Source organism: Micromesistius poutassou (assembly GCF_964030765.1).
Source record: "Micromesistius poutassou genome assembly, chromosome: 8".
NCBI classification, from domain to species: Eukaryota; Metazoa; Chordata; class Actinopteri; order Gadiformes; family Gadidae; genus Micromesistius; species Micromesistius poutassou.
In genome coordinates this window covers 635,560-656,702 of record NC_140278.1, presented here as the reverse complement: position 1 = coordinate 656,702, position 21,143 = coordinate 635,560, and the positions used below count along the sequence as shown (strand labels likewise).

The 21,143-nt window shown below is 45.8% G+C and overlaps 2 protein-coding genes across 4 annotated transcripts; both read left to right on the top strand.

Moving 5' to 3' along the window:
* Positions 1–6,327: 6,327 nt before the first annotated feature.
* On the top strand, positions 6,328–9,840 carry cbx3b (chromobox homolog 3b). Of its 2 annotated transcripts, XM_084471326.1 has the most exons (6): positions 6,328–6,466; positions 6,563–6,620; positions 6,969–7,109; positions 7,480–7,630; positions 8,093–8,262; positions 8,623–9,840. In XM_084471326.1, the coding sequence occupies exons 1-6, from the start codon at positions 6,376–6,378 to the stop codon at positions 8,741–8,743; spliced, it is 732 nt and encodes a 243-aa protein (XP_084327452.1). In that variant the 5' UTR covers positions 6,328–6,375; the 3' UTR covers positions 8,744–9,840. The 2 variants fall into 2 exon arrangements, with proteins under 2 accessions (XP_084327452.1, XP_084327453.1); XM_084471327.1 differs by lacking the exon at positions 6,563–6,620.
* Positions 9,841–10,563: 723 nt separating this feature from the next.
* snx10b (sorting nexin 10b) lies at positions 10,564–12,778 on the top strand. 2 transcript variants are annotated; one of them, XM_084471797.1, is made up of 5 exons: positions 10,564–10,699; positions 10,801–10,901; positions 11,096–11,197; positions 11,720–11,920; positions 12,242–12,778. In XM_084471797.1, the coding sequence occupies exons 1-5, from the start codon at positions 10,607–10,609 to the stop codon at positions 12,321–12,323; spliced, it is 579 nt and encodes a 192-aa protein (XP_084327923.1). In that variant the 5' UTR covers positions 10,564–10,606; the 3' UTR covers positions 12,324–12,778. The 2 variants fall into 2 exon arrangements, with proteins under 2 accessions (XP_084327923.1, XP_084327924.1); XM_084471798.1 differs by having other exon boundaries at positions 10,589–10,699; positions 11,099–11,197.
* The last annotated feature ends 8,365 nt before the right edge of the window (positions 12,779–21,143 follow it).

Here is a 21,143-nt window from a genome sequence, read left to right as displayed (position 1 = left end):
AGGAGAACCAGACCCTTAACCCTCACACTAGAAAACCATACCCTTAACCCTCACACTAGAGAACCAGACCGTTAGCCCTCACACTAGAGAACCAGACCCTTAGCCCTCACACTAGAGGAGAACCGGACCCTTAGCCCTCACACTAGAGAACCAGACCCTTAGCCCTCACACTAGAGAACCAGACCCTTAGCCCTCACACTAGAGAACCATACCCTTAACCCTCACATTAGAGGAGAACCAGACCCTTAGCCCTCACACTAGAGAACCAGACCCTTAACCATCACACTAGAGAACCAGACCCTTAGCCCTCACACTAGAGAACCAGACCCTTAACCCTCACACTAGAGAACCAGACCCTTAGCCCTCACATTAGAGGAGAACCGGACCCTTAACCCTCACACTAGAGAACCAGACCCTTAGCCCTCACACTAGAGAACCAGACCCTTAACCCTCACATTAGAGAACCAGACCCTTAACCCTCACACTAGAGAACCAGACCCTTAACCCTCACACTAGAGATCCAGACCCTTAGCCCTCACACTAGAGGAGAACCAGACCCTTAGCCCTTACCATAGAGGAGAACCAGACCCTTAGCCCTCACACTAGAGGAGAACCAGACCCTTAACCCTCACATTAGAGAACCAGGCCCTTAACCCTCACATTAGAGGAGAACCGGACCCTTAACCCTCACATTAAAGGAGAACCAGACCCTTAACCCTCACACTAGAGGAGAACGAGACCCTTAGCCCTCACACTAGAGAACCAGACCCTTAGCCCTCACACTAGAGAACCAGACCCTTATCCCTCACACTAGAGAACCAGACCCTTAGCCCTCACACTAGAGAAACAGACCCTTAGCCCTCACACTAGAGGAGAACCAGACCCTTAGCCCTCACACTAGAGAACCAGACCCTTAGCCCTCACACTAGAGAACCAGACCCTTAGCCCTCACACTAGAGAACCAGACACTTAGCCCTCACACTAGAGAACCAGACCCTTAACCCTCACACTAGAGAACCAGACCCTTAACCCTCAGACTAGAGGAGAACCAGACCATTAACCCTCACAATAGAGAACCAGACCCTTAACCCTCACACTAGAGGAGAACCAGACCCTTAGCCCTCACACTAGAGAACCAGACCCTTAGCCCTCACACTAGAGAACCAGACCCTTAACCCTCACACTAGAGATCCAGACCCTTAGCCCTCGCACTAGAGAACCAGACCCTTAGCCCTCACACTAGAAAACCAGACCCTTAGCCCTCACAGTAGACGAGAATCAGACCCTTAACCCTCACATTAGAGAACCAGACTCTTAGCCCGCACACTAGAGGAGAACCAGACCCTTAGCCCTCACACTAGAGAACCAGACCCTTAGCCCTCACACTAGAGAACCAGACCCTTAACCCTCACACTAGAGAACCAGACCCTTAGCCCTTACCCTAGAGGAGAACCAGACCCTTACTGTGTGTTCACACCGCACTTTGTCCCATTTCGCCTATTCGCGCGAATAGGCGAATGTTGCCGCGCGACAAATCATAATCTGTCGCTGTGCATTTTTGTGTGCATTCGCGGGGCGAATTATTCGCGGGGCGAATTTTTTTTTTGCCTGGCAACGGTCATTCATGCCATTCTCATCAACCATGGCCGAGATGTGTGTCTGTACCTGTTGTGGAAGAGGGAGAGCCCGTCGTTTATGGGTTAATAATATAATCCGGAGGCGCACACCGCTTTGTGCCGTGATATTATATATATCGTATATATTATATGATATAGATATTTATATATTATATGTAGATATAGAGCGGGAGTCGCAAACGGCAACAATCACTTTCTCCTCCAAGCTGCGGTTCACTGAACGGTTGAACGGTGATTGGCTGTTTTACGTTACTTCACCCAGGGAGTGAACTGATTGGCTGTTACGTGACGTCACCCAGGGAGTGAACGCTGATTGGCTGTTTTACGTTACTTCACCCACGTTACCCACAGGGAGTGAACGCTGATTGGCTGTTTCAACGCGAATGCCGCGAAGAAGTTGAAATATTTTAACTTTATTCGCGGGGCGAATTATTCGCGGCGCGAATCCACGTGAACGCGCTCGCCGTTCACGAGGAAAAATTTCGCGCTGTCAATCAAATCTTGTCGCGCGTATCGGCGAAAAAAAAATTCGCCCGATTCGCGTCTCCACGTTCACTTAACATTGAAACATGTCGCGGGGCGAAGTGCGGTGTGAACACACCTTTAGCCCTCACACTAGAGAACCAGACCCTTAGCCCTCACACTAGAGAACCAGACCCTTAGCCCTCACATTAGAGAACCAGACCCTTAGCCCTCACCCTAGAGGAGAACCAGACCCTTAGCCCTCACACTAGAGAACCAGACCCTTAACCCTCACACTAGAGAACCAGACCCGTAGCCCTCACACTAGAGGAGAAGCAGACCCTTAACCCTCACATTAGAGAAACAGACCCTTAGCCCTCACACTAGAGAAACAGACCCTTAGCCCTCACATTAGAGAACCAGACCCTTAGCCCTCACACTAGAGAACCAGACCCTTAGCCCTCACACTAGAGAACCAGACCCTTAGCCCTTACACTAGAGAACCAGACCCTTAGCCCTCACACTAGAGAACCAGACCCTTAGCCCTCACACTAGAGAACCAGACCCTTAGCCCTCACACTAGAGGAGAACCAGACCCTTAGCCCTCACACTAGAGAACCAGACCCTTAGCCCTCACACTAGAGAACCAGACCCTTAGCCCTCACACTAGAGAACCAGACCCTTAGCCCTCACACTAGAGATCCAGACCCTTAGCCCTCACACTAGAGAACCAGACCCTTAGCCCTCACACTAGAGGAGAACCAGACCCTTAGCCCTCACACTAGAGAACCAGACCCTTAGCCCTCACACTAGAGAACCAGACCCTTAGCCCTCACACTAGAGGAGAACCAGACCCTTAGCCCTCACACTAGAGAACCAGACCCTTAGCCTTCACACTAGAGAACCATACCCTTAGCCGTCACATTAGAGAACCAGACCCTTAGCCCTCACACTAGAGAACCAGACCCTTAGCCCTAACCCTAGAGAACCAGACCCTTAACCCTCACACTAGAGGAGAACCAGACCCTTACCCCTCACACTAAAGAACCAGACCCTTCACCCTCACACTAGAGAACCAGACCCTTAGCCCTTACCATAGAGGAGAACCAGACCCTTAGCCCTCACACTAGAGAACCAGACCCTTAGCCCTCACACTAGAGAACCAGACCCTTAACCCTCACACTAGAGGAGAACCAGACCCTTAGCCCTTACCATAGAGGAGAACCAGACACTTACAGCCCTCACACTAGAGAACCAGACCCTTAGCCCTCACATTAGAGAACCAGACCCTTAGCCCTCACCCTAGAGGAGAACCAGACCCTTAGCCCTCACACTAGAGAACCAGACCCTTAACCCTCACACTAGAGAACCAGACCCGTAGCCCTCACACTAGAGGAGAAGCAGACCCTTTGCCCTCACACTAGAGAAACAGACCCTTAGCCCTCACATTAGAGAACCAGACCCTTAGCCCTCACACTAGAGAACCAGACCCTTAGCCCTCACACTAGAGAACCAGACCCTTAACCCTCACACTAGAGATCCAGACCCTTAGCCCTCGCACTAGAGAACCAGACCCTTAGCCCTCACACTAGAAAACCAGACCCTTAGCCCTCACACTAGACGAGAATCAGACCCTTAACCCTCACATTAGAGAACCAGACTCTTAGCCCTCACACTAGTAGAGAACCAGACCCTTAGCCCTCACACTAGTAGAGAACCAGACCCTTAGCCCTCACACTAGAGGAGAACCAGACCCTTAGCCCTCACACTAGAGAACCAGACCCTTAACCCTCACACTAGAGAACCAGACCCTTAGCCCTCACACTAGAGGAGAACCAGACCCTTAGTCCTCACACTAGAGAACCAGACCCTTAGCCCTCACACTAGAGAACCAGACCCTTAGCCCTCACACTAGAGGAGAACCAATCCCTTAGCCCTCACACTAGAGAACCAGACCCTTAGCCCTCACACTAGAGGAGAACCAGACCCTTAGCCCTCACACTAGAGAACCAGACCCTTAGCCCTCACACTAGAGAACCAGACCCTTCACCCTCACACTAGAGAACCAGACCCTTAGCCCTTACCATAGAGGAGAACCAGACCCTTAGCCATCACACTAGAGAACCAGACCCTTAGCCCTTACCATAGAGGAGAACCAGACCCTTAGCCATCACACTAGAGAACCAGACCCTTAGCCCTCACACTAGAGAACCAGACCCTTAGCCCTCACCCTAGAGGAGAACCAGACCCTTAGCCCTCACACTAGAGAACCAGACCCTTCACCCTCACACTAGAGAACCAGACCCTTAGCCCTTACCATAGAGGAGAACCAGACCCTTAGCCCTCACACTAGAGAACCAGACCCTTAGCCCTCACACTAGAGAACCAGACCCTTAGTCCTCACATTAGAGAACCAGACCCTTAGCCCTCACCCTAGAGGAGAACCAGACCCTTAGCCCTCACACTAGAGAACCAGACCCTTAACCCTCACACTAGAGAACCAGACCCGTAGCCCTCACACTAGAGGAGAACCAGACCCTTAGCCCTCACACTAGAGAAACAGACCCTTAGCCCTCACATTAGAGAACCAGACCCTTAGCCCTCACACTAGAGAACCAGACCCTTAGCCCTCACACTAGAGAACCAGACCCGTAGCCCTCACACTAGAGGAGAAGCAGACCCTTTGCCCTCACACTAGAGAAACAGACCCTTAGCCCTCACACTAGAGAACCAGACCCTTAGCCCTCACACTAGAGAACCAGACCCTTAGCCCTCACACTAGAGAACCAGACCCTTAGCCCTCACACTAGAGATCCAGACCCTTAGCCCTCGCACTAGAGAACCAGACCCTTAGCCCTCACACTAGAGAACCAGACCCTTAGCCCTCACACTAGAGGAGAACCAGACCCTTAGCCCTCACACTAGAGAACCAGACCCTTAGCCCTCACACTAGAGAACCAGACCCTTAGCCCTCACATTAGAGAACCAGACCCTTAGCCCTCACACTAGAGGAGAACCAGACCCTTACCCCTCACACTAGAGAACCAGACCCTTAGCCCTCACACTAGAGAACCAGACCCTTCACCCTCACACTAGAGAACCAGACCCTTAGCCCTTTCCATAGAGGAGAACCAGACCCTTAGCCCTCACACTAGAGAACCAGACCCTTAGCCCTCACACTAGAGAACCAGACCCTTAGCCCTCACACTCGAGAAACAGACCCTTAGCCCTCACACTAGAGAACCAGACCCTTAGCCCTCACACTAGAGGAGAACCAGACCCTTAGCCCTCACACTAGAGAACCAGACCCTTAGCCCTCACACTAGAAGAGAACCAGACCCTTAGCCGGGGGTTTTCCAGACCGGAAACAGTATAAATCCCGATTCCGCTTACCAATAGACTTTACCTGAAGAATAAGTCCCGCCTCCGAGGCTCCCGGTTCCCTCGGTCAAATGTCTATGGGAAATAACATGGGGTTTATGAATGATCGTACATAACAAACTCTGTAGGTGGCGGAGAAGTAAAAGCTGCATCACGTTTTCAACTACAACCGTTTCCATCTAGTTTAACTGGGTTTTTGGATTTTTGGTGTCGTTAAAGTAGTAAACGATTATAAATGCTATTTTAACGGTACCGACAATCCAAAAACCACAGTCGAAACTAGATGGAAAATGTGTGTAGTTCAAAACGTGTTATTTCCCATAGACATTTGACCGAGGGAACCGGAGCCTCGGAGGCGGGAATTATTCTTCAGAGGTCTATATAAAAGAATCAACCATCATATCACATATTTTACTATTGATTGTCTGTTGGCATCGACTTTGCTCAGTTTTAAACATTGTGTACTGGTAAACCAGCTCTAGATAAGGGCAAGTGTAGCCTCCCATACAGTGGCAATACAATGTGCTTCTCATAAATAAAAGCAAAAGGATAGTAGGTGATACAGCTACAATGAAATAAAGGCGTGCAAACTTGAAACTGATCCCACTAAGTTCTGTTTAGTTCTCTTTTTTATCGGATAAAAAACCCTGCTGTGAATAACTTTTAGATTCCCAACGCAGTGAACATGAACGGTCGCTGTCGGGAACACGCGTAAGCGTGAGCGTCATTGTTATCACCAGGACTATGATCGCGCCTATATTTATTTATTTGAACCAACCCAGGATGTTGAGGGTAGGCGGAGCCAAGCCGCACTCCTCAGGGCTGCGGGTCTCCGCTGCTCGGGGCTCCGCGGAGCGACGCGCCAACCGGCGGATCCCTCCTTGATTGGTCAGCGATGCGTCTGTTGTTTCCTCCCGGTGTTCCTGGCATGACCTTTTCCCTTGGCAACCACTTCCTCCCATCTCCGTCTACGGCCATCTTTAAACGTAACTCATTAATGGAAAGTAGTTTTTCTTATGTAAATACACCGATTTGTACCATAGGCTGATCTCCAGCGGTGTGTTGGTGTGTTTCCTTCGCAGAGAGCTCCTACAGATCACGGTGCTCGATATTCTCCGACATTAAGGCAACAACGACAGCGTACGTGCGTGTTATTGTTCACAGTAGGCCTCCTGCGTATCTGTCCGTGTTTAATCTGAACTTGAATGTGAACGTGCATGGTTCGCAATGCTAACCAGACGTACTGCACGACATTGTGTGTAATAGGATGTGTTATTTGTATTATTTCTGCTTCTGAATCGAGCAGCAAGTGGAACAATGACCACTGGACGGACGGAGCGGGACTGAAGGACAAAGTGCTCCTTTCTCTCTTGCCATGTTCTTCTCAATCGTCCGGGGAATTGCGTGTTACCTTGTAAGCAGTTGCCTTTGATTGGTCAAAATGAATGAGGAGCTAATGTTTAATAGCGTCCTTTTGTTGTGCTGTAGGATGAGGAAGAAGCAGACCGTCAGACAGAGGAAGCCCGAGGAGACTGCGATGGTCCAGGAATTTCTAGTGGAAAAAATAATTCGTCGCCGAGTCTTCAACGGAAGAGTGGAATACTTCCTCAAGTGGAAAGGCTTTACAGAGTAAGTACTACAGGTTATGTTTGTATAAGTATACTTTGAACAAACTGCAGTATACCTGCACTCTGTAACTGTTCAGCTATTTACTACATCAACAAATGTGTCAAGGAGAACGTTTCTCGAAATGAAACGAGTCAACCCATTCAGGGATCCCCCTATATATATATATATATATATATATATATATATATATATAGATAGATAGATAGATAGATCCATCGTTTCATTCTGGTTCCCTCTCATGTAGCTATGACTTTAGCTTCTACAACTCAAGCCACTAGAGGTTGCTAATGACAACACTTACATCAGGTTTAACTTCACAAATACGTATTAAAGTCTGACCAATATTTATATTTTGTGATGTCCTTTGTAGTGCTGACAATACTTGGGAACCACAGGATAATCTGGACTGTCCTGAACTCATTGATGAGTTTCTCAGAACCATGCACCTCTCTGACAACGAAGAAGAACAACCTCAAGAATTCATACTCAAAGAGGAATTGTCTGAGCAGGAGGCAGAAATTGTGAGTGTCCACAAACGTGTGATTAAGTGCTCTGAACTTCCGCAAATTGTGCAAAGTCGGTATTTTAAATAATGTGAAAGTCTTAAAGTAACACATTTAGGCAAACATCACTCCCCATGTGATGCTGTTCCTGGTTTTGCTCTGTCATTTATTTAAAAAAGAAGCACTTGCATATCTTTAAAGCTATAATATGTATAAAACATTATGACTTAAATAACATTGAATGAATCAATGATCTAATTAGAAAATACAATTATAACAAATGTATGTGAAGGTGCTGCAGCAGTAGTAAAATATATTAAGTATAGAAATCATTGGAAAGCGCTTTGCGTGGCCAATGGATAGGAAACGCTGTATAAAGGCAGTCATGATGCAATCCGTTGAACTTTTAACACTCAAAGCATTCTGCCTGACTGCTCCACGTAGAATGTGAGTATGAAGTGTGTGTGTTGTGCTGACCAGTGCCCGCAGTACAGGGAGCAGAGTGATGGTGTTCTGGACATCCAGAAGAGAGACGTGACGGGGGCCGGCCTGGACCAGGTCCTGGACCTGGACCCGGACCTGGACCTGGAGCCCGAGTGCATCATCGGCTCCACAGACCAACACGGAGAACTCATGTTCCTGGTCAAATGGTGTGGCACATTTCATCTCCCCTTTGCCATTCACTTTAGAATGACATGCCACAGTGTGGCACTATTTAAGAAAGAATCACACAACTGAACAAAGTTACTAATGGAAGAACGTTGATTTCTAGAAATGGGATTTTTACAGCGTAATTATTTTGGAGGTCTGGACAACCTTTTCTGGGGGTCCCCATTGGCCATGTTTCCACTCAGGTTCTGGGTGGGACTAGAGTGGTTAACATAACCTGATGACCATGACCCCTAGTGGGACTAGAGTGGTTAACATAACCTGATGACCATGACCCCTAGTGGGACTAGAGTGGTTAACATAACCTGATGACCATGACCCCATCTTATCATTTGCTGCAGGAAAACCTCTGGTGACGTGTCTCTGCTCCCGGCGCGAGAAGCCAGCGCCAGGTGTCCTCAGGCCGTAGTGGACTTCTACCAACGGAGGCTCACCTGGCACTGTGGAGACGAGGACCAGTGAAGAGAGTGTGTGTGTGTGTGTGTGTGTGTGTGTGTGTGTGTGTGTGTGTGTGTGTGTGTGTGTGTGTGTGTGTGTGTGTGTGTGTGTGTGTGTGTTTTGTCATCATGAGGCATCAAGTGACAGTGACAAAAACCCTAGTAGGGGTGGGTATTAAGTATCCTGAGGTGAGAGGTCACTGTGCCTCTTTGATGGGGGGGTTGGGGACTTGATAGAGAGATACCTTAGGGTAGACAAAGTGGAGGTATAAACGAACCAGTAGCAGCTGTGTCCTTATTCAGCAGACACGAACACTGTGGACATATATTGTACAGTGTGGTTTTCTGGATTGCTGTTCTATAGTTACCACAACTGTAGTCCTATAAAGGTTTATGTTTAGCCTTGTTTGGAGAAAGAGAACATATTTTTACTAATTTTTAAAGGTGTTGGGGTGGCACGATTAAGAGAGATGATCTAGAATGATCGACAATGGCAACTTGTTTCCCTGAAATGGGTAATGAAAGCCAAAGATTGCCAAAGGCACTTGTCACTGCTTCTCCAAATCAGAGCAGCCCTAATAGGAAGATGGAAGTCTAACTGCTGTCATAACCTCTCCTCAACCTCTTGTTGCTAGAGCAGCTGCTTGGAGGAAGATGTGTTAGAACATGTGTTTTGGTCGAGTTTAGTGTGTGTGTGTGTGTGTGTGTTTTATTCTTTATACTTTAGTCCATTTACTGTCATTGTCATCTTAAATTGTTGAAGATTAATGTTTTCATGTTGGTTGGTTTTTAATGATATACTATTTACCAAACCATGTTTGCACCTTTCATAGATTTTTGATGGAAACCATCAATTGTGTTATTTTTTTAAGGATTATTTGGTCCATTATTTTCTCCGTAACGTATGCCTTGTCATTTCTTGTCGTCTTGCCTTGTCGTCTTCATGTAGGCATCATACCAGCCTTAGTTGTTTGTTATGTAGTCGAAACATGAAGAAGAACTCACAATGTACTTCTGTGCACCTGAACTGGCTGACTAGATTTTTGAAATGTAGCACTTTAGAAGAAGGCGGGACTATCAGAGAACATGGTCTTTGAGTAGTTGACCAAACCTCCTGCTGGCAGCGCCTTACCTTGACCTATATCCATGACCTTATGAACACACTACTGAGTTATTGTAACCATTGACCAAGGTTTGGTGGAGGCCATGAATAAAATACACTATTAATGACCCTTTATTCTTTCTTTTTATTTGTTTTCTTCTTACTGTTGTCCATAAGCAACGCAAATTATCATTGCTCGAGGGCGACCTGGTGTTAGACTGGGAGTTGCATAAAAAATGTGCTGAATAGTAAAAGGAAGGCGATAAGAACTACCATGTGATATAGAAGGCTGAACATGCCCATATGTAAACACATGTCTTCTACTGTAAATCAGTTGGTCATTGAAGTAGCAGTGAGAGGGCAAGTTCAGTCAGGTGACCAAATGAGGAAACCTTTGCTCTTGTTCTGCACCATAAAGTATCAAGGGATTAAGAGCAAAGTGGAAGCTCGCTCAGACTACGGGTTTGGTGTACGTGCCAGAGCTCGGCTAACGGGATTTATTGATAGCATGATTACTGAGGTGGGTCTTACACCTTACTATCAATCTATTTCATCTATAACAAAAGTTTGTGTAAGCTTTTACTTCAGTTGGTTTACAGTTGAAATTAGGAAGTTAAAAAATCCTGTTGAAAAAAAATTACAAAAGACAGAAGTAAGTACTTTAATATGAAGAGCCATGTGAGACACTTCAGTGGTGGGGGGTTTCCTATGGTCGCACTTCCTCAATACAACATTAGAAAAGTTCCCTTTTTTGTATTCTGGTCACAACTGCCTGCTTCCCACGCCATGCAACAGGACATCAGCGTATGGGTTCGGGACCCGAGGATCCAGAACACTGACTTCTGGCACGCCTATATAGACTACGAAATATGTTTACTTGTAAGTAGAAATAATTATTCAATCAGTTTGAATAATTGATGGTTTCTTCATGTTCATTTCAAAACATGAGGTAAACACACTTGCCTCTCTCCTTCTCTCAGACCAACAGTCTCTGCTTCACCAAGAAGATCTCGTGTACAAGGAGGCGATTCAGCGAGTTTGTATGGCTGCACCAAAGACTCCAGGTGCATTCACTGCTCATGTAAGTCCACCGTGTGTGTGTGTGTGTGTGTGTGTGTGTGTGTGTGTGTGTGTGTGTGTGTGTGTGTGTGTGTGTGTGTGTGTGTGTGTGTGTGTGTGTGTGTGTGTGTGTGTGTGTGTGTGTGTGTGTGAGAGAGATATTCAAAGTTAAAACCAAATGTAACTGACTTGCATCTATTTCCTTCTCGGATATAGTAGCAAGCTCCCACAGATGCCCCCGAAGAACCCGTTTTTCAGTCTGAACAGCGCCCGGCAGATCTCTGAGCGAATCAAGGGGCTGCAGACCTTCCTGGAGCAGTAAGTTATCAGGGCTCTAATCAATACACTGATGACCTTTCACACAGTACCCTACTACTAACCCTACTGTAAACACACACCTTGATATAACGCACATGTTTTAACAACCGTTCCTGATGAACACACACACACACACACACACACACACACACACACACACACACACACACACACACACACACACACACACACTGTGTCATGTAAATGGTCTAGTATGGGACCAGGCATCAATTATAAAAAGGAAATACAACACATTACACTAAATGAGGGGATAGGGAGATAAATACTACATTACATTTAGATGTTTTTTCCAAGTGACTTGCAAGTAGGGCTGACAATAAAAGCATACAACCCCAAAGTGCTGAGCAACCAAGTTTCTAAATTGCCGACCAGTTGGTCCATTGTTTTGTTTTTAGTTTTTTTGTTATACATAGTATGTCTCAACCAAGTCTGTTCTTAATTAAATTGAAGCACTAAAATCAACGTAGAGTACATCACCAATGTGTTTGTCTGTGGTATCAGGATCCTGGTGTGCCCCTACCTGCTGTCGGACAGCTGTGTTCATCTGTTCCTGCAGTCCCGTCTCAGCGTGGCCCAGATAGACGCGTGTGTGGCGGGCCGGACGCGCTACTCTGTGGCCCAGGCCATCCAGCGCGGGGGGCAGAGCCTCCCCCGATTCCCCTCCACAGAGCACCTGAACCAGGGCTCCTCTGAATCTGACAGGTAGTCAGAGGCTAGTGTGTGTTTGTGTTTGTGTGTGTGTGTGTGCCTGTGTGGTAAGTGTGTGTGAGTGTATGTGTCACACCTGACATCATGTCTGCATTTCTAGAAGAGATTTTAAATGTTTCACTCCCCCCTTCTGTTATTTTTGAGTACTTGGAAAATAGCTATGTAAATAAAAAGGTACTATAATATTGTTATTATTTTTACTATTATTATTATTATTAGTAGTAGTAGTTTTATCTCAGTGCTGCAGGACTATGGTAAAGACTGTAGTAGTAAGCTAAAGGCTGCTCCTTGGTCTAATGCTTTGTTTTCTTCCAGCCCGGTGCTCTCAGTTCCAGACTCCAGCAGTATGGAGACAGAACAGACTGAACCATGGGACGTAAGAGGATCTCTACAATAGGAAACCTTCTGGATATCCTCTGTCTTGTCTTGAAAACACTTCCATGAAATACTTGATATACACATTGTGGCCATTCTGACTCCTGTGGCCTCAGCACCTTGTTATGTAAACTTTACACTGCATAAAATGTACCCTGTTGTCTTTGTGTTGGTTTTTAGTTTTTGTAACATTATTGCAGATATCATTCCCAATGTCCAATATGTAAATATGGATCCAATGAATTATAATGGTTAACTATCTAACAAATTATATTGACGAACATACTATCTATCGTTTAAGTTAAGTATAAGCGACTGAATACAGTCTCTTGAGTAGTATTTATGTACTGAATAACAAGCATGACACGATCCACCTGAAGATGTCAGTGTTGTTACACCAAAGTATTTTGATTTGGTCATCTGTAATGTGAAAAAAGTATTCATCTTTGTAAATAATAAAAAATATATTGCAATTAAGTCGAAACATGGTATTATAGTTGAGGGAATAAAAATCAGGGGCAAATCAAAGTAGCCTGATTTCCACAGACAAGTTAATATACGATTACAACGACAGAGCCTGGAGATGTGGTTGAAAACAGGGTTTATTAGGTGAGGGCTGCATGCAGCGCTCAGTTATTGTTCTTCTTAGGTTTTATTCTTTCTCTCTTTATTATTCTCTACAAACTTTGGGACCCTACTCCTTCCACAAGTTTTCACCTAGAGACTCCATTCCAATTTTATGTTCAGATTAGCTTGGAATCGCCCTCTATCATTCACATTTTTTTTATATTTTAAACTTTTTAAGATGTCCTACTTTAAACTATGGATTATTATTTTTACAATTTTTGTAAAACACACTTTTTTTTTTCTTCAATTATATCCGTACACAATTTTGGTATTTTATATGGCTAGAGGCTGGGCGATTGCTATATATCTGGTGTACTCCCGGTAGAAGCTAAATGCTAACAACAATGCTTGTAAACAATCTTTTTAACGTCATGCTATCTACACAAACAAAGTCAGATGAAAGCTGAGACTCCAAGGAGTCCAACGGTATAAGCCTCATCATTTTGTGAGCTTATTTTGATCAACTAGATGTGAAGGAATAAGGTCAATAACATACTTTTCCAAATTACTACCACACATACACAACCAGCTCAGCTATTCTATATTTAATCTCAAATGTATTCAAACGTGATCACATAGCTATTTCTTTAACTCTTCACTTTATTTATTTCCAACTATTTTTTATTTTTTTAATTGTGTGCATGTTTACATTGTTTACTCCATTTAGACTGTTCAAATCCCTTCATTTGATTTGGCTTTACTAAAACATATTTTCAACCTCACTTTGCACTACAGCACTCGCTGCATTTTCTGCAGGAAAAGCATTTTCTAGTTCACAGGCAGTAGGAAGCAGACAATGATCTGTTAGATCTTTCTAAAGATGATACTATCATGGGCCAACATTTATTATGTTCACCATTGAGGATATCACATTTTTAGAAATAACTTGTATTTTGAATGCAAATAGTGTTGTCAATAAGAGTGAAAGAGTAACCAATTCCCATATAGGATCATCCATGTATTGTCATGATTATGGTAAAAAATATTGATCATTAAACAATAAAATCAAACTAGAAAATGTGGTGAGTGCTGTAGTGCAAAGTGAGGTTGAAAATATGTTTTAGTAAAGCCACATGTTTTAAGACGTAAAGAAATGTTGAATGGCTTAAATCAAGTAAAGAATCGTAATGGAGTAAACAATGTAAACATGCACACCATTTAAAACATGTTAAATGGTTGGAAACAAAAAGTGAAGAGTTAAACAAATAGCTTATGTGATCAAGTTTGAATACATTTGAGATAAAATATAGAATAGCTGAGCTTTTATGTGTGTGTGTGTGTGTGTGTGTGTGTGTGTGTGTGTGTGTGTGTGTGTGTGTGTGTGTGTGTGTGTGTGTCTGTTGGTAGTAACTTGGAAAGGTATGTTGTGGACTTTATTCCTTCACATCTAGTTCATTGAAATAAGCTCACAAAATAATGAGGCTTATACAGTTGGACTAATTTGAGTCTCAGCTTTCATATGGTGTATCATTTGTGTAGATAGGATTTGTTGCCAGATCGGACTAAAAACTGCCTAATCAACCAAAGATTGATCATATACTCATGCAATGGCAAATACACAAATACACACCTAAACTCAACCTCATTATTAACTATGACGTTATGTGGTATACAAGGAACCTCTCATCTATCTCTCACACACACAAACCTCACAAGGTCTGTGTAAAGAACACACTGACAGCAGCAGAAAATGGGTCTTCAATGAGATTACATTAATACAAAACACACAAAATAGGCATGTAAAAGACCAATGGTGAGCACAATGAACACCTGAATGCGACCTAATTGAACTTTTACGTTACACACACGCACACGCACATGCACATGTGCAGAGACACAGCCACAGAAAATGTATGTTCTATTTCATGTAGGCTGCGCCGTCTAGCCTTCGCCTTATGGGCTTGTCCCGTGCGCATGCTCGCACGCATTGAAAATTTCAGCTATGCACCAATCAACGTGGGCCCCGCCCACACTCCCCACGGCACCGTGTATATAACGTGGTGCAGAGCAGCGTTCGTCCTCCCTTTTCTTTCAGCAATTTTTTAAACCAGTCAACAACTTCGACTATCTACGATGAAGAAACGCAGCGGCGGTGTGACGGAGCCCACAGAGGTACGGCCTCTCTGCTCCTCCTGCCCGGCGGTGTGACGGAGCCCACAGAGGTACGGCCTCTCTGCTCCTCCTGCCCGGCGGTGTGACGGAGCCCACAGAGGTACGGCCTCTCTGCTCCTCCTGCCCGGCGGTGTGACGGAGCCCACAGAGGTACGGCCTCTCTGCTCCTCCTCCTCCGCCGGCGCTTCCAGCAGCACGCCGGCGGCGCCACGCCGTTCGCTTCGACGGTGCCAGTGAAGTCGGCATCATAGAAGAAGACTTAACGTGGTGGAGGAAGGACCCCTAAAAGCGGTGTACTGTCCAGACGCCGGGTGCTGTCCGAACGTAGAGCCGCTGCCTCCCACCATCCCCAAACAGCTCGCCTCTGTGGGATACACACGTGTCTGTGCCTCACTGAGCGCTGCGGATGTTATGAACATAACCTGCTCTCCTCTGCCTGTCGGCCATGACAGTCTCCTGCCAGACGACATAGAAAACGCTGGGACCAGACCGCGGAAGGACCTGTTTTATCTTTCTTTCCTCACATAATGATATATATGTTGTATATATAATTTATGGAAAGTTCTAAAGTCACACTTTACACAACCGCGTGTAGAATTCCCTCGCCCTCCCTTCAGCCCGGTGGTTGTAGCGTGGCGTGGTACAGCCCGTGTTCGTCCGCCTCCATGCGGCCACCCCGTGTGCTTCATCAGCAGGCTGGGGACTCGTCGTGTACCCGCCCCCTGGACCCCGACACCGCCCCTCCTCTCCCTACAGTCGGTTCGCTGTAAGGAGAAGGCGGAGTTGTTCGTTGTACGTTCCTGTCGCCCCGTCGCTTCGGCCTGCCCAGCAGCGGTATTCTCCGCTTGCAGACGAGCCAGACATCACACGCGATGTGAAGGTGGGAGGGGCCAGACAGCTTTAATCAGCTGTCTGCTCGCCCTCTCCCCGAGCGCTTTGCGTGTTGGCGAGAGCGACGTTATTTCTACAACATGGTTGTAGAAAGGTTCCACCTCAGTGTGGTTTTTCCGCTTGCAGACAAGCAACTCAACACAGTGTGAAGACGGTTGTAGGGCAGCGTGGTATAGCCCGGGGTTCTCCCGTCTCCGTGCGGCGTTCCCGTGTGCTTCATGAGTGGGCTGGGACTCGTCACCTGACGCCGTTTGTACGGCCGCGTCTACCAGTCCCCTAGACCCTGACTTCCCCCGCTTTCTCCCTCTACAGTCGGTCTGCTGTATGGAGGAGGCGGCCCGTTACACTTGTGGCACGGTCCTCTGTCGCGTCGGCCTGCCCTGCAGCGGTGTTCTCCGCCTGCAGACGAGCTCTTCCATCACTCCGCTCCTCTCGTTGGGAGGGGCCGTGTTGCTCGCCGCAGTCGGCTGCTTGGGTTTGTCCTAGCTCCGCCCCCAGTGGCGGACGTAGGAGAAGCTTTGTTGCTCTGCATCGCCCTTTTTTCATATATTCTATGAAATGGGGTTGAGTCAGAAGTTACAGACTCGCTCTATTCTCCTGATCAGCGCTTTGCGTGCTCTTAGGAGAATCTAGGGTTATTTATAGAGCCGTTGTGTTTTGCACACCCTCGGCCTATTGAGCTAGGTCCCCGCTGAGAGCATGACTCTGGACATGACTCCCCCCATTCTGGATCTTGCGTCTTCAGCAAATCGGTTGTTACGCAGAAAAATGCTCATCACCAGGGCGTTGCTCCGAAAGAGTGAGAGCTGTGTGAGAGGGGGCCCTTGGTAGGGGTGTACGGTATAAACGGTATAGAAAGTAGGCTACACCGGTGTGAATTTGCGCTACGGTATGGATTTTGATGATACCGTGACACCAGTGTGACCGGTAGACAGTGTTGTGTGTAACGCGTTAGGTAACTACTTGTTCATGTAAAAAGTCAAGTTACACGTAACTACTTAACTACCTTTTTCAATTCGGCGCAACGTTACTTTTCCCAGGGACAGATTTGACAGCGATACTGCCTTCTCGGGCAGTCTGCTATTGCGCAAGTACGCAATAGCGTCTGCGTCCCTTCACAAGCTCTCATTCCACACCGTACGAGACAGACGCTGGTAGCGTGAAGCTGTCTCTGCATCTCAGACATCGCTTCCGCAGGCATTTTCCAAAACTTAGGCCTACATCAAAAAAAGCCAGCAGTGGAACGAGATAATAAACACCGCTGTTTACCTGTGTATGGACTAGGGCTTTGACTCCGAACTTCGTTATTCAAATATTATTATTTTTTATAATATTCAAACAAATATTATGCAGCCCTTAATATTCAAACCTTTTATGGGCATTATCTTTTGTAAATGGGACGTAGACCGACTCATTTCATGGATTCCTGTGAGACTAGGTTGCCTTAATTACATCTGTCGCATATTTAAGGTGAAAACTAAACGTCAAGGGAAAGAGGTGGTGGTTGCAAAAAGTATTTTGATCGCTTATTAAGTTCACTCGTTGCTTATAATGGTTTATTCGTTTCCCAGTATCATTTCCTTAATTTAGAAGATTTGTTCATTTTTGAATTGTAAAATAAATAAAATAATTTTTTGAAGTTTCGAGTTTTTGAAATTATTGGAAGTGAGTCGAGCTGACCTTGCCTGCTGTACCCATGGCCCAAAATAAAGAACAGCCGAGACAATATCCTTAATTCAAACATGCCGTTTCATTTGGCCTCAATTGGCTACGGATGCGAACTTGGAATGAACATGCGCAACGGGGATTTCTAAAGGTTACTGTACAGCGCTTCAGACCAACCTTAGCAATGAACGACTTAGCCTCCTCTGCGAGATGCAGTCCTTTGGCACTCTCCCGCTTTCGCAGGAGCGTGACCACACCGTCTATCATGTGGTTCTCTTTGAGTGACGTCTTACGTTGTGGTCTTTACGGCCACCTCGTTGACGCATTGGGGAGGGACTCCCCAACTTAGAGACTTAAAGAAGTGTTATTTTCCTTTTCCTCACCTGGTGCGTGGCCGCTATGTTCTGATCAGAACAGACAGCGTGTCATGATCTGCTCAGCCCAGCCTAGAGTCCTGCACATCGTGGGCGCCCAGAACTTCAGGGCGCACCTCATGCCTCGTGGCAGTCCCCGCCGAGACAAGTTGCAGAGCGGCTCAACTGGACCTTTTAGTGTCCAGAGAGAACACCCCCTGCAGGGTGCGGTTCTCTCTCAGCCATCAGGATCTTCCTCGTTGGGGGTTAGACGCATTGGCGCGCCCTCCTAAAGCGCGGGCTCTTATGTTTGCATTCCCGCCGCTTCAACTGATCCAGTTTGTTATTATAACTCTAGTTCTATGATTGTAGGCGTAACCGTCTAGTTTCCCACCTGCTGTTTCCTCCAATTGCTGAAAGAGGAGGACGAACGCTGCTCTGCGCCGCGTTATATACACAGTGCCGTAGCTGATGGGTGCATAGCTGAAATTTTCAGTGCGCGTGAGCACACGCACGGGACAAGCCCATAAGGCGAAGGCTAGATGGCTATGCCTACAATCATAGAACTAGAGTTATAATAACATAACTATCGTTTGGTACATGAGCTAAAATAAAACAACCCTCAAAATAGTCATAAAATGATCAAATGATCTTACATTTTTGTAAAACTTCAACTTGAAATAATCCTACAAGAACTTAAAGAACATCAACCGGAGAACTATGTAGGCTACAGTCAACGCCCGCTCGATTAATAAATCATGAATAAAATCTTCTTACAACCATCGCAGAGGTTTGAGTGACAAGTCTGATGGCAAGTTGTATGTACCCGCCAAATGCTCATTTTCTTTTTAATAAATCATGAATAAACAACACAGTCTCACTCCGAGAACGTCAAATTCCGACTATTGGCAAGGGCACTTTAGCGTCAGTCACTGACGGGAAAAGTACCCTTTGGCGTCGTCTGCAGACGGAGAGGGGGTTCAATTCACGACAATGTAATGCCATCCCCGGTGATGTTTGACGTTCAGAGCGGGTGCTCCAGCAGCCCATTCACTCCTGTATTAACCCGACTATGGCTCTAATAGACATTGTGAGCATCTTTCCTATTGGATAGTTATTAGGATTTTTTAATGTGAAAATGGCGGACATACTTTTTATTCTGGGTGGAAAATATGATATTTTAGTATAGTTACGCCATTAAAAGTGTTTATGTAAACATTTTTAGCGAGAAATGTGCATTTTACTTTCATAATCTTTGCTTGTTGAATGTGTAGGATGTTTGGTTTGATAGTTAAGACAAAGAATATTTCAGGTCTCGACAGAAATATAATAACATCGTTGCTATGACGGTTGCTATGGACGCTGAAACCAGCAGCTTGCGTGCCGTTTAAATCATGGCTATAAAACCATTGTCTTTGCTTGTTATGTTATTTCATGTAACCGTGTAATGATGTTCTCTTATTTAACAACTTTGAAAAAACCTTTTCGGATTTAATAGACCATTTTCGTTGCTTCGAGGAGGTCTGGTGGTCTCCGTATATAATAAATAAATAAATAAATTGGGAATTTATTTTCGATTTCAGAAGGGGGGCGGGCTGCGCAGGATTCGTCAAAACAAGTACAATAATCCAATTTATCAGATTCTTTTAGCAGACCCCCTCAAAAACTGAAACTAACCACGTCCCTTAAACCCAGTCTCACACCAGACTGTAGTAAAACTGCGTTGGTCCACAGTAGTGGTGGATGTCATTCAGTTCGCCAAGAAGAGTCATTCGTTTGTTCGTTCGTTCGCATTTCCGGTAGCGGTGAATCATGATTCTCAGTCACTGAGTCGGTCAGACTCGGCTCCTCCCTCGTTCTCGTTTAAACGAATCGCGAATGCACGTTCGCGAATGCCGAGTCGGTCAGACTCGGCTCCTCCCTCGTTCTCGTTCAAACAAATCGCGAATGCACGTTCTCAGCCGAGTCGGTCAGACTCAGCTCCTCCCTCGTTCTCATTCTCAAACGAATCACGATCGTGCAATGGTGCAAACGGTCATCAATCAACACAACATTAACTAAGTTCCTTTTAGCTGAGGAGTGCTTCATGTTCGGAATCGGGATGTTGTTGCCCGGCTGACTCTCGTGACTTCTCCGTCCTCGAGTCTTCACCTCTAAACACAGTCAGTGAACGAACGGTGACTCGCGAGTCAGCGACTAGTGGGAGGAGCTGGAAGTCGAGTCTCGGCGAACGAACGAGACGAACAACGACGAACGAGTGCGGTGAATCAGGTCGGTTCGTTCGTTTTAAAGAGTCGAACTGATTCGTTCGCGAACGAGCCACCACTAGTCCACAGCAGAAAACACATTATAATAACGGCTCTGAACATGTGACACGCCTACATTTTTTTGGCCCATTCTTTTCAATGGGCCTGCGTCCACGTCACGTGACTTGCTATGGTGGTTGCCATCAACCGCCCCCCATATATTTATATTTTCCACAGTTTAGACTTGTATAATTAATAAGTTACTTTTGTAATCAACTTGTTTTGTAATCTTTTGTTTTTAATCACTGTCTGGTGGCTAGTTACGTTACTCTGAGAGATGCGCATGGACATATTTGATAGTGACACAGCTCATTGATTTAACAAGGCAGGGTTTTGAAATAATTCATTCAAGTTATGTTGTGTGAGAGGTCATTCCTCCTCCTGATTGTGTATTGACTATTTCTGGTGATTGAAATCCTTATTGCAAGCTTCCTATTTATGTCTAGTGTACCCCTACTGTCCACAAGCACCCCCTCCCTCCCTCCCCATATGGATATGGAGAATTGTTGCCACGCCCCAGTGGTGGTGGTGTCATATATATGAAAGAGGGCCTTCAAATATACTACAATGATCAATGAGGAGGCTGAAGCCCTACAGGAAGTGATGCAATAGGTAACTTCTGAGTCAAGGACAGTAACAAGTAAGCTATAGACCTGGGGTCTCTTATATCAACAGGGGTCTCAAAGGACGCATACGATTATCAACTTGGGGGCTCCAGCCCTATAAGAAACTACTTAGCAAGTGCTCCATCTGATCTCAGATTTTTGCCTGAAGTTCTTCCCAGACCTACACCCTAGCCATCCAACATGCATATCTGAGAATCAGGCCTCTCTTTAATAATTACAAAAAGTTATGAGAGAAATTCACATTAACTTTGCTATCTCATAA